The sequence below is a fragment of the Lucilia cuprina genome, chromosome 3, assembly GCF_022045245.1.
Source record: "Lucilia cuprina isolate Lc7/37 chromosome 3, ASM2204524v1, whole genome shotgun sequence".
NCBI classification, from domain to species: Eukaryota; Metazoa; Arthropoda; class Insecta; order Diptera; family Calliphoridae; genus Lucilia; species Lucilia cuprina.
In genome coordinates, this window is record NC_060951.1 from 32020697 (window position 1) to 32033469 (window position 12773).

Consider the following 12773-nt stretch of genomic DNA (forward strand, 5'->3'; position numbering starts at 1 on the left):
TGGTTACAACACAGGGTTGATTTTTCACTTATTATAGCAATTTTGATAAGAGTTAATGTTGCCAGATGGCTGAGAATTTGGTACGTTGGCTGTGTAATAAGGAAAATTACAGTACATATATAATAAATGACATACCCATTGATAAAATAAAATACTTACAAAAGAATAACATTTATCAATGAATAACATTTATCAATGTTATTCGTTTTTAATAATTTATTCCCCTTAATTTCAAAGTCTTAACAGCATGTTAAACTCGGAACAAATTTAGGCGGATTTTAACCGATGATAGTTTTTTTTAGCTTTGGATTTACATAAACAACATAAACAATGAACAGCTGTTTTTTTTTGCAAATAATACTTTTGTAAAATGAAAAATTTTGAAAATTGTTAAATAAACATTAAAAATAATAATAAATAAAATAAAACAGAAAATTGCAATTTAAGTAAAATGTTAAGTTTTTGTTCTTCCGAAATCATTATTTAATTGTTTTTGTTAATTATGTTTACTAACTTATAACTTAAGTTTAATTTAAACTAAGATAATAAATAACGTTATTGTTTACTGAAAAACACAAAACATATATTAAACTAGGTTTGAACAAAGAATGTAGATTATTTTTATCTGAGTATTAATTTTTATTGTGCATAAAATTTATTATTCTCAGCAAATTTTCTAGGACTGAACAAAATTAAATTTTTGAGAAATTCCCTTTGCAATACAAGCAATTACCTGTAATTAATATTCGCGTTTTTACCTGATAATCATAAAATTTTACATAAAATACACTGAATTGCATCTTGTTCTAGGAACAGAACATTTTAAACCCTTACTTAATCCGACATTGCTTAAAACGCATATTTACATTTATCTGGCAACCTCTATTAGAATTGCTATAATTGGTGATACTATTTAAATCATCTCTGTGTTTTTCATTAAAGAGAGAATTGTCAAATGAAGCAGTCGAAAAATATTCTAGCTCCGTGAAATTTTTGCAAAATTATTAAAAATTCTTATAAAAATTAAATGAAATAAATAAAATAATATATATATATTAAAAAGTTAAACAGAAAAAAAGCAACAAAATGTTGTACTTAGAAGACTATTTGGAAAGTAAGTATAAAAAATCAAAAGCATCTAAAGCAAAAACACAAACAAAAAAAGGGTGCTCCGTCAAAACATGACTAGCGGAGTCTCAACAACAAAAAGTGTGTAAACATAAACAAACCGACAAATTGAGGTTAAAATGAAGTGTTTATATTAAGAAAAAAGTAAACAAAAAGCAATTTTCGTTAATTTTGGGTATTTTTTTTAAATAAATTACAGTGATTGAACATTTGCCACAAGAATTAAGGGATCGTTTTACCGAAATGCGTGAGTTGGACTTATCGGTACAAAGTAAGTAAAGAAGTACATAATGATTTTGAAGTTGTTTAATGCTTAATTTTTCCTTTTTAGACAGCATGGATTCTTTGGAAAAGAAAACCAGATCTTTTTTCATGCAGTGCAAACGTGGTGATTTACAAGAAGAACTGGCCGACACTGAATTCCAAAACCTGCGTAAAGAATATTACAAAGTTTTAGAAGACGCCGATGAAAAAGTTACTATAGCCACACAGATTCACGAACTGGTGGAGCGTTATTTAAGACGTTTGGATAGTGAATTATTTAAGTTTAAATGTGAACTGGAGGCTGATAACAATGGTATAACAGAAATATTGGAGAAGCGCTCTTTAGAAATGGATGGTGGCAGTAGTGCGGCAACAGCTTTATTAAGTGTGGCGGGTTTAAATCAAAAAGAAAATCGTTACTATGGCGGACTCAGTGCAGCTGTAGCTCCATCGGGTAGTAATAGCCATAGTGCTGTTATGGGTGGAGGAGCTGTCGGCATGGGTATGGGTGGTATAACGGTGCCAGCTACTCCTACAGGGGCTACTAAAGATAATCGTTATCGTGCTCCCAAACCAGAGAAGAGAAGGGACAGCACTTCCACGTTGCAAAGTGCTGTTCCTGAGAAAAGAGCTAATTTGGGCAATAGTTTGCCAGCGGGTACACCGCCCGTTGCAGTAGTAAGACCTATAACGCCAGGCATGGGTGCAGTGTTGAACCCAGCCACAGCAGCCGTAGGCACACCCTCGGCAGTAGCTTATAATCTGCAACAAATTGGTGGTTCTGCTTCTACGGCAATAGCGGCGGCTGCTTCTCAGGCCATAGTAGCCACTCAACAAATGCAGCAGGGTAGACGTACTGCCAGCTTAAAAGCCAGCTTTGAGGCCATTCATGGGGCTGGCGGAGGCCCTACAGAATTTTGGATTAGTCGTGATTTAGCTAGCGCAGCTGCTGCCTCTGCCGCTGGTTTAACTGGTAACAGTTCGTCAGAGAAAAGCAAGAAGAAGTATGCTCAGAAGTATTTACACACATTTTGCTTTAAAATATATCAATTATTAACTTATTAAAATTACAGAAAACTTAATACCAATTTGGCACATACAGTGGCCTCAACAAATGTTGCTCCCACAACCACACCCTCGGCCTTGAGTATGGCCTCTTCGTCTTCATCATTAAGTGTAGACTCGGTCGATATGCTGGCAGGCAGTACGGCCAACCTTAATGTTCCTACATTGGTAGCAGCAGGACAACATGTTACAGCTTCATCTTCAACTGCCGGCTCATCTAGTATAGCTTCCTCTAATAGGACAGCCTTAAATTCCACTTCTTCAGTAAATTCCTTATCTAATTCTTCTACCACATCTACAGCTCTAACGCCAGGCTCAAATATTACTCTTAATGAAAATGGTATGGTTGTTGAGCAGACACCGGAGGGTGAGTGGTCGTATGACCCTAATGAACCACGCTATTGTACTTGTAATCAAGTAAGCTATGGCGATATGGTGGCATGTGATAATGATGCCTGTCCCTATGAATGGTTTCATTATCCTTGTGTGGGCATAACACAACCGCCCAAAGGCAAATGGTATTGTCCCAAGTGTACTGCATCAATGCGTAGACGTGGTAATCGCAAAAATTAGTATTATTTGGATTAAAATGTGAATTAATGAAAACATGAACAAATTAGTGGTTATTATGAAAAGAAATAAAGAGAAGAATGCCAAAAAGCAAAACACAAAAAGGATGGTTTATTATTTTCAAAGAACTGTGAATTTATCGTATGGTCACCAGATTTAGTATAAATCTGTTTTGTACAAATTAATTTATTATTAAAAATAAATTTTTGGATTAGGAATTAATTATTTTTAAGGCTTATTTTCCTTTTGTTTACTTTACATTAAATAATAGTAACATTTTTATCAATTTGTTTAGTTTTTCTTTATTTTTAAAAAATATACCAAAAAGATTTTACAACAGTTTAACTGTTTATCAGGATTTTCTATACAACATAAATACAAGGGTTTCGTTAAATCTATTGTATATGTATATATTTGTCCAAATCACAATCGGTGTTGTACGGTTGTATCGTAGTATGTCGTAATTTTTTATTTTTGATTTTTTTTTGTTAAAAAAATTGTATTTGAAAACGACTTACAACGATACGACATCGATTGTGTATTTTTGAGGTATTTTGTTACTTTGGGTTTAAAATTATAAATTAAAAACACAACCATCACTCTAGCAAAGCCTCTTTAAAGTTTACACGCTACTAAATTTAACAAAGTAAAATAATTTTATAAAAACTATATAATAACGAATTTTAATTTGTATGTTTAACTTGTGAAGTATAAACGTCGTAACCTAAACTTATAATATTATCATAAAATATACGATATTTTAAAGGTAACCAATAGAAATTAACAAATTGTGCCACCGGCCAAATCATCCATTCAGCAGCATACAATTTCCAGGCTTTCTCTTTCATTTCTTCCCACACTTCTTCCGCAGATTTGCGTTCCAAGATGCCCAAAGTAACAAAAAAGGCAGAGATATAAACGGGCGAGCAAATAACTTGATCCAGGAAAATTTTCTTGGCCACCATGCGTATAGAACGGCCCGGCAAACGAGCATCCAAAAATTGATACCAATAATGACAGATAATACCCACTGTCATGCCGGACACCGCCATGTGAGATGTACGAGTACGATCCCATTTTTCGATTTCTCCACAATATTTTTCATATTGCTGTTCTAGCACATCTCCGGCCGAACTAAGACTCAGGGAAATGGCAACATTTGTTACTAACAAATATTTATCACTGAAAGCTTTGTGGTGGAATTTCTTTATAACTCTCACAGCATTTGTTTTAGCAACATTTTTTAAAGCAGCTCTTAAAATTACTAACATTTTATTGTATTGCAAAGAAATTCGAGAAGCCGTTTTTGCAAATTTTTATTTATGACCGATTGTATAATTGAATTTTCACTAAAACTTTTACTTTCTTTGCCTTTCACTGCTGCTACAACACACCCCGCGGTGCGCAAGCTAATAGTACTTAAGGTAAATTTAGTTTTAATTAGTATATTTTCTATATTAGAACAAAATTTAACACTTAAATTAACGAAGAAGAATATTTTGTGAATGAATGAAAATAAATATTCTGTTTGTCACAAATAGATGTCAAAAAACCATAACAACACGTGCCAAAGGACGTTGCTACACCACAATGACATATGAAAATAGAGATGCCGGATGCCGTGTGTAATATCAAGATATTTTTTAGAAATTGTTTATTAATAAAACTATATTTTAAAATATTTTTAAATAAAAAAAAAAATAAGAAATAATTTTTTTTAAAATGTTGTTGTAAAAATTAAAAAATTAAGACAAAACCATAAATAAATTGTAACGGTTTTTCCAGATTTATCACCTACTGGCAACACCTTAACGTAATAAATCAACAACAAATCTAAACAAAAACAGCTGTTGTTGATAAACAAACATGTTATTTTTTAATAACAAGACAAGAACAAATTAATTTCATCATAGTTTTATTATTATTTTTTTTAATCAATTGACGCCTCCTGTACAGAATGGATATAGCAGATACAATTAAATTTCGTGATATATGTTCTATGTTAAAGAAAATTAAGGAATATGAAAATAAAGATAAAAAAGCAAAAATTGTTAAACAATATTATGATTCATTTTGTAAACATCGAGAAAAATTCAGGGAACAGCAACAATTGAAACCAGAAATGGAAGAGGTTTGTGGTTGCTTTTATTTAAATCATTACTAACTTTAACTATTTGCTGTATTCAACTAATTAAGGATGGACGCAGTAGTTTCTATTGTGTATTAAGATGTCTGATACCAAATGCCGATATGGCTCGTCCCCCATATGGCCTGCAAATACCCTCTTTGGGTAAGGTGTTTATTAAGATTTTACAGTTGGGTTCGGAGTGTAAGTTAAGTTAATAATGAAATATGTATATATAAACCTAAAGTCGAATAATTCGTTTATAGCAAGAGATGCTGAAATCCTAGAAGCTCGCAATTTTAATGGATTTCGCGGTGACTATGCCGATAGGCTTTATCGAGTCCTAAAGCCACGTTGCAGCCATCAACCTAGTAATTTAACGCTAAAACAAGTGCATGACATGTTAGATACTATAGCAAATGAAAATCGATTAAGTAAGTGGTTGTAAATTCTGGTGTTTGAGTGTGGAATAGATGTGATATTCTGATTTACTTCTTAGACTGAAAATATTTCAGGTTTTGAACTATTTTCTAGATGAAAAATAGCTCCTATTCTGAACTATTTTAAGGAAGTATAACACTTTATATTATGAACTTTTCTAGGTGAAATTTAGCTCAGATTATGGACTATTTTTGGTCAACATTCCTAATTACATATTTCTTTCATTCCCTTAGATACGGAAAAAGTTCTTATACAACTCTCTGAAACCGCTTCGGCTGAAGAACAAATGTGGTTTGTGCGTCTTCTATTAAAATCTATGCATTTGGGTATTGGAGATCAACGTATTTTTGGCATATTACATCCACAGGCCAAGGCATTTTTTCAAATCTGCGCCAATCTCTCTAAATTGTGTTGCAATATTGCTGATAATAATTTTAATCTAGCCATCTCAGCACCATCAACTTCATCTGCATTAGGAGCTTTAGATTTACCCGTCAACATACAGCCTTTTGAATATATTAGACCGCAGCTGTGTGAAATATTTCCTGGTAATATAGAAAATCTCATGGCAAAGGATGTTTTATATATGGAAACTAAAATGGATGGTGAAAGATTCCAGTTACATTATGAAAATAATCGTTTTAAATATTTCTCCCGTAATGGCATTGATTATACGCATAGCTTTGGTTCCTGCTATGATGAGAACAATAAATTGACCACGAAACTTCAGCATCTTTTACCCATAGGTATGACTTCAGTGATTCTAGATGGTGAAATGATGGTGTGGAATACTTATCATAATAAGTATCATGAAAAGAGTGAAAATACTGATGTTAAAAATTTAAATAATACCCGCAATTGTCAACCTTGTTTTGTGGTCTATGATCTGTTGTTTTGGAATGGTGAATCAATGCTAAAAATGCCCTACATACAGAGAATGCATAAACTGAAGCATTTGTTTAAGGAGCAGGAGGGTGTTTTGCAGCTAATGAAAACTGTTAAGATAACATCGCCGGAAGATTTTACGCAGAAATTTCAACAAGCTTTGGATCGACACGAAGAGGGTGTTGTGTTGAAACAACAGAGAGCGTCTTATGCACCAGGACGTAGGAATGGTAGTGGATGGTATAAGGTTAAAGCAGATGTAAGTATTTGATTATTTTTGTAGACGGAAAACTAAAACAGATTGTAAATATAGTTTAGATTTAGTTCAAATTTGGAACTATTTTCTAGGCGGATTATATTTCAGATTCTGAACTATTTATTCCTCCCAGAAGTTAAGATACGAAAATATTTTCTATTCAGAATATAGTTGGGATTTTGAACGATGTCTTTTGAAGAATTCTAATCTATTTTTAATTATTTTTTATTGCAGTATATAAAAGGCTTAACGACTGAATTCGATCTTCTGGTCATCGGTGCATTTTTCAATCGTACTCGCACATTTGTAGAATCTTTCCTGGTAGGTGTGCTTAAATATGTTTCTCTTCAACAATTCGAAGTCTATTCGATTGGCAAAGTTAGCAACAATACTACACAACGAGTTGTTCTAAATAACACTTTAAAACCTCATTGGCATTTAGCTACGGAGGAGCCACCACCATTGTGGTATCATTATAGGGAAACAAGTGCCGAAGGTCGACCAGATGCCTGGATAGAACCCAGAAATTCTGTTATTTTGCAAATAAAAGCTACCGATTTAAATCCTTCTGGTGCTTTTGCTTTATCAATGGCTTTACATTTTCCACGTATACAAGCCTGGCGTAACGATAAATTGTGGCATGAATGTTTGTCTTTGGAGGAATACAACCAATTGAAACAATGTTCTGGTGGAGGTGCCATCAAAAAGATTGTTAAGAGAACTGTAATTTCAAAAGATTTTACTGCGGAAAGGGCAAAACGCACGAAAATGACAGCGGCTGAGAAACGTAATCTGGGTTTGCAGGCATATAACAAAAAGTTTGATCCCTCTAATGTAAGTTTAATAATTGATTTTCTCCTTTTTTTATTTAATTTTAATTTGGATGCCTCTTTTTAAAGGTGGAAAAAATTTCAAATTTATTGAATGACTTTAGTGTTTGTATACTAAGTGCTTCCCTAAATAGGGGCTATACTCCGGAGTATTTAAAAACTTTGGTCGTGCAAAATGGTGGAACTGTTGTAGACAATCCATTACCCAATAATCCCACTTGCATTGTGATAGCCGGTGATAAAACCTATCGCGTGGAAATGCTTTGTAAAGCCCAACAATATGACATAGTCTCTATGGATTGGTTTTTGTATATTTGTGAAAAACAAATATTCAAATTAAGACCACGTGATATGTTGTCCATGACTGACAATCTAAGAGAACGTTTCAGCAAATTCTATGATAAATGGGGTGATCATTATACGGAGTTTGTTTCATCCAAAGAACTTAAACGTATATGTGATCATATGCCAGATAAAGATGTACCTGATCTGGATGATGAACAATTGTTGGAATTAGAAAACTTAATATACAAAAAACTTAATCGTAATTGGTTCCGTAATAAATATGCCTATTTCTATACTTTCGATGCGCAATCGGAAAAGGCAAATTTGAGTTATCAATGGCATGGTGGAAATGTTTTAAATGATAGTAATTTAAATTCGGAGTCTTATAAGAAAATAAATTATATTTTTATAAATCTCATACAATTTGATAAAACAAAATTTTTGCATTGGCTTAAGGAGAGATTTTCCGATAATTTGTCAGATTTACAGATTATTAATGTAACATGGATTTTGGAATCGCATAAAGCTAGAATATTGCTAGATATTAATGAATATACATGGCATGATTTTTAAATATTTTTTTGTTCAATATTTTTCCGCAATTATTACTATTTTATACAATTGACTAAATATTTTATTTTGTAAATATAAACGCAACTAAGTCTAATGTCTCTACTGTTTGTTGTCGCTTGTTTTGTAAGTTTGTATTTTGATTAAAATAAAGTTTTGTAAAACAAAATAACAATGCGTTGTACGCATGTTTATTTAAAGTTTACTGTAGATTGTATATCCTAGAAGTAATATAGCGCAGATTCACACACTTTACTTATACGGTATATATCTCAGTTTCTAAACTATTTAACAGACGAAATATAGCTCAGATTCAGTGTCATTTCCTAGACGGATTCCTAGCTCAGATTCTGAGCCATTTCCTAGACGGAATATAGCTCAGATTCTGAGCCATTTCTTAGACGGAATATAGCTCAGATTCTGAGCCATTTCCTAGACGGAATATAGCTCAGATTCTGAGCCATTCCCTAGGCGGAATATAGCTCAGATTCTGAGCCATTCTCTAGGAGGAATATAGCTCAGATTCTGAGCCATTTCCTAGACGGAATATAGCTCAGATTCTGAGCCAGTTCCTAGACGGAATATAGCTCAGATTCTGAGCCATTTCCTAGACGGAATATAGCTCAGATTCTGAGCCATTTCCTAGACGGAATTTAGCTCAGATTCTGAGTCATTTCCTAGACGGAATATAGCTCAGATTCTGAGCCATTTCCTAGACGGAATATAGCTCAGATTCTGAGCCATTTCCTAGACGGAATATAGCTCAAATTCTGAGCAATTTCCTAGACGGAATATAGGTCAGATTCTGAGCCATTTCCAAGAAGGAATATAGCTCAGATTCTGAGCCATTTCCTAGACGGAATATAGCTCAGATTCTGAGCCATTTCCTAGACGGAATAAAGCTCCGATTCTGAGCCATTTCCTAGACGTAATATAGCTAAGATTCTGAGCCATCTCCTAGACGTAATATAGATTAGATTCTGAGCCATTTCTTAGACAAAATATATCTCAGACTCTGAGCCATTTCCTAGACGAACTATATAATTATATAGATTACCTATATAGATTAAATTCTGAGGCATTTCCTAGACTAAATAAAAAGCTTAGGTTCTGAGCTATTTGGTAGACTGAATATAGTTCAGCATATGAGCTATTTCCTAAGTGGAATATTCTTCACATTCTGAAAATATTCCAGACAAAATATATTTTCGACTCTAAGCTATATCCTAAACGGAATGTAGCTCAGATTCTGTGCTATTTTCCTAGACAAAATATAGTTTAGACACTGAATTGTTTCTTAGACAAAATATGGTCAGATTCTGAACTATTTACTGATCCGATAATTGTCTAGGTTACGAAGTATTCCTTTAGGAGAATGGAGTTCAGATTCTTAACTATTTCCTAAGCGAATATAGAACACATTCTAATCTAGTTCTTTCCGGCAAGGAATCCATAACAATTTCCAAAGTATTTAATTTTTAGTGCATATTCTGTGAATCGAATATTACTCTAGAGTATTAGCAATTTTATTAACAAAATATTGTAGTGAATTAAGATTTATTTAAATATTATTAGAAACAACTAGCTAACAACATCTCTCTAATTATCCTAAAACTATGCATACATATACAGTATTGTTCGAAACCTAAGCAACTTTTTTTGGCATTGTATACAAAGTGCTATAATTTCTATTTTAATTGATTTATTCAAAATTATATAATTGATAATAATAACATTATGTGTCTACATTATAATAACAACAACAAAAGTTTAATTCCATTTCGCTGTGAGTTACAAGAAAATAATAACTGAATTAACTCCATAAATAGCTGTTCGAAACTTAAGCAACTTTTTGATGTTCTTATGAAAATCGTTGGTCCTTTTGAGTTCCAAACACCTTAATGGAACAGATTAGTTATTAGTGTAGTTCGTAATTAATTCCAAGCGGATTTTAAGCCATTCGAAAGCTGCAATGTTTTCTAAAACTGCGAGTTTCGACCCAGCGTTTCAGAATGCCGAACAGCATCTCTAAGGGACTTGAGTCGGGAGATATTGATGGACAATCAAATAATTTGGGTCGCATTACTCGATAACTACTCTTAGATCAACTTTTCCAAAGATCTTAATTCATTATCATGCTGAAAATCGCAATAAAGTAAGTTGTTCTGTTCGTTGTTCCCAATCATATAATTCATTTTGTTGGCGAAAAACGTCCCAAGAAGAAAAACAATCCAACTGTGTTTGTGTTTCAACATCAGGACTAACCTTTCTCTTCAAAAATCATGGCCACACCCTTAAATTTTTGCTCTCCATTCATTATTGGGCCTTCACTAAAAGGATATGTTATAATATTTCCTTCAGCCTTTGAGACTCACATACTTTGCCTGAATTTAAGAAGGAAAATGTGGACCCGTTTATAAATAAAACTGTTTTTTTATTAGTCTTGCGTAATCTATTTCAATATTCTATCCAAAATTGTACAGAATTTGTCAAAAAATCGAATTACTTTAAGTAAATTTTGTGCCATGTCACTGCGGGATTCATATGCTGTTACGTGATCGTACATTAAAGGCTTAAAAAAAAAAACATGGAGGTCAAACAATTAAGGTTGTGGACAAGATTTTTGGTGAGTAGAGAAAGTCCTGATGTTGAAATGGAAATAAAATTGGGTTGTTTTACTTTCTGGGACATTTTTGGCCAACAAAATGAACCATAAGATTAAGTACATTGAACAGAACAAGTTACTTTATTGCGATTTTCAGATTGATAATAAACCAAAACCTTTGGCAAAGTTAATCTAAGAGTAGTTATCGAGTAATGGGACCCAAACTCTTTGATTGTCCATCAAAATCTCCCGACTCAAGTCCCTTAGAGATGCTGTTCGGCATTCTGAAGCGCTGGGTCGAAACTCGCAGTTTTAGAAAACATTGCAGCTTTCGAATGGCTTAAAATCCGCTTGGGATTAATAACGAACTACACTAGTAACTAATCTGTTCCATAAAGGGGTTTGGAACTCAAAAGGACCAAAGATTTTCATAAGAACATCAAAAAGTTGCTTAAGTTTCGAACAGCTATTTATGGAGTTAATTCAGTTATTATTTTCTTGTAACTCACAGCGAAATGGAATTAAACTTTTATTGTTGTTAGTACAATGTAGACACATAATATTATTATTATCAATTATATAATTTTGAATAAATCAATTAAAAGAGAAATTATAGTACTTTGTATACAATGCCAAAAAAGTTTGTTTACAATGCCAAAAAAGTTGCTTAGGTTTCGAACAATACTGTATATATGTACCTATAAATACTATCGACTTTCTGGATATTGAAGTTTGTATCTATTAATTAATAACATTTTCTATCTTTCTCTAAAAGGCAGATATATTTCGTAGGAAACAAAACAAGGATATATTGGCAAATACGTTGGAAATGAAAATGAATGTATGTAAAACCAACAAATTTATGTTAAACAAATTTCCAAAAGAGGATTTATGTGAATTTTTGTAAAATATTCAAGTATTAAAAATAATGAAGGAAATAGCCATAGAAATAAGAAAAAAAAAATTAGAAGAATGTTTTCCATGGATTACGAATAAGAATATTAGATTAGGAAAAATACAAATATTTTCCCATACAGAAATAGTAAAATAGTTCGTTTAAAAGTCGTAAGAGTACCCGGCAGGTTGGGTAATTGGTCGGTCCTCTTAGCAATACAAGATCACATGTACATTAAAATTCATAAATTTAAGTTAAACTAGATAATAAAGTACAGTCTAAAAGGGATACAATGACAGATGTTAAACTGTTGGGTTTTGAATGTGTGCTTTTTTAAAACTAAAATCTATTGAGATGTTAATGTGTTATCCTGACGTCTAAAGATAAAAATGTTGTACAGAATGTTAAGGAATGAAATAACTGGAGAGTAAAGATGGACTTTGAATTAGAAAATTTAAGTAAAACGACAAAAAATTTAAATATTCTACATAAAATTAAGTTTAATTCCTAGACTCTTTACTAGATTAGTAAACCAAGCCCATAATCTTAGCTAGTTCCTGTACGAAATTTTATCAAGATCTTGAGCTATTTCCTAGACATAGTTTGTCTAACTCCTGAAGATTAATAGGGGTCGGGTTGTTAAGTAGTTTAGACTATCATTCATTTAAAAATCTGCATAAATATTGGATAATATACATAAGTACAATTATTAAGTATTACCTACATGTAAGTGTGAGTGTAAGTTTATACACCCATTTATATGCAATTGTGTATCTGTGTGAGCTCATAAACAAGTATAAGTCTATAGTCTAGTCTATAGTTTAGTCTATAGTCTAGTCTATAGTTTAGTCTAT

The 12773-nt window shown here is 32.5% G+C and overlaps 3 protein-coding genes across 4 annotated transcripts; 2 read left to right on the top strand and 1 right to left on the bottom strand.

Moving 5' to 3' along the window:
* The first annotated feature begins 951 nt into the window (after window positions 1-951).
* On the top strand, window positions 952-3131 carry LOC111683034 (inhibitor of growth protein 3). Of its 2 annotated transcripts, none has more exons than XM_023445066.2 (4): window positions 952-1114; window positions 1328-1399; window positions 1460-2408; window positions 2466-3131. In XM_023445066.2, the coding sequence occupies exons 1-4, from the start codon at window positions 1087-1089 to the stop codon at window positions 3028-3030; spliced, it is 1614 nt and encodes a 537-aa protein (XP_023300834.1). In that variant the 5' UTR covers window positions 952-1086; the 3' UTR covers window positions 3031-3131. The 2 variants fall into 2 exon arrangements, with proteins under 2 accessions (XP_023300834.1, XP_046802080.1); XM_046946124.1 differs by having other exon boundaries at window positions 1460-2396.
* On the bottom strand, window positions 3115-4551 carry LOC111683036 (mpv17-like protein 2). The gene has a single exon (XM_023445068.2). The coding sequence runs from the start codon at window positions 4296-4298 to the stop codon at window positions 3711-3713; it is 588 nt and encodes a 195-aa protein (XP_023300836.1). The 5' UTR covers window positions 4299-4551; the 3' UTR covers window positions 3115-3710.
* A 344-nt stretch (window positions 4552-4895) lies between these two features.
* LOC111683033 (DNA ligase 4) lies at window positions 4896-8590 on the top strand. The gene is made up of 6 exons (XM_023445065.2): window positions 4896-5158; window positions 5224-5356; window positions 5419-5586; window positions 5827-6737; window positions 6969-7568; window positions 7634-8590. Exons 1-6 carry the CDS (start codon window positions 4985-4987, stop codon window positions 8420-8422), a joined length of 2775 nt encoding a protein of 924 aa, XP_023300833.2. The 5' UTR covers window positions 4896-4984; the 3' UTR covers window positions 8423-8590.
* Window positions 8591-12773: the final 4183 nt, after the last annotated feature.

Bases quoted from the DNA above. Each gene is read 5' to 3' on its own strand.
- LOC111683036 (XM_023445068.2), bottom strand. From the start codon at position 4,298: ATGTTAGTAATTTTAAGAGCTGCTTTAAAAAATGTTGCTAAAACAAAT.
- LOC111683033 (XM_023445065.2), top strand. From the start codon at position 4,985: ATGGATATAGCAGATACAATTAAATTTCGTGATATATGTTCTATGTTA. The intron at 5,587-5,826 runs GTAAGTGGTTGT...TCATTCCCTTAG, and splicing joins AGCAAATGAAAATCGATTAA to ATACGGAAAAAGTTCTTATA. The intron at 7,569-7,633 runs GTAAGTTTAATA...CTCTTTTTAAAG, and splicing joins AAAAGTTTGATCCCTCTAAT to GTGGAAAAAATTTCAAATTT.
- LOC111683034 (XM_023445066.2), top strand. From the start codon at position 1,087: ATGTTGTACTTAGAAGACTATTTGGAAA. The intron at 1,115-1,327 runs GTAAGTATAAAA...AATAAATTACAG, and splicing joins CTTAGAAGACTATTTGGAAA to TGATTGAACATTTGCCACAA. The intron at 2,409-2,465 runs GTATTTACACAC...TTAAAATTACAG, and splicing joins AAGAAGAAGTATGCTCAGAA to AAAACTTAATACCAATTTGG.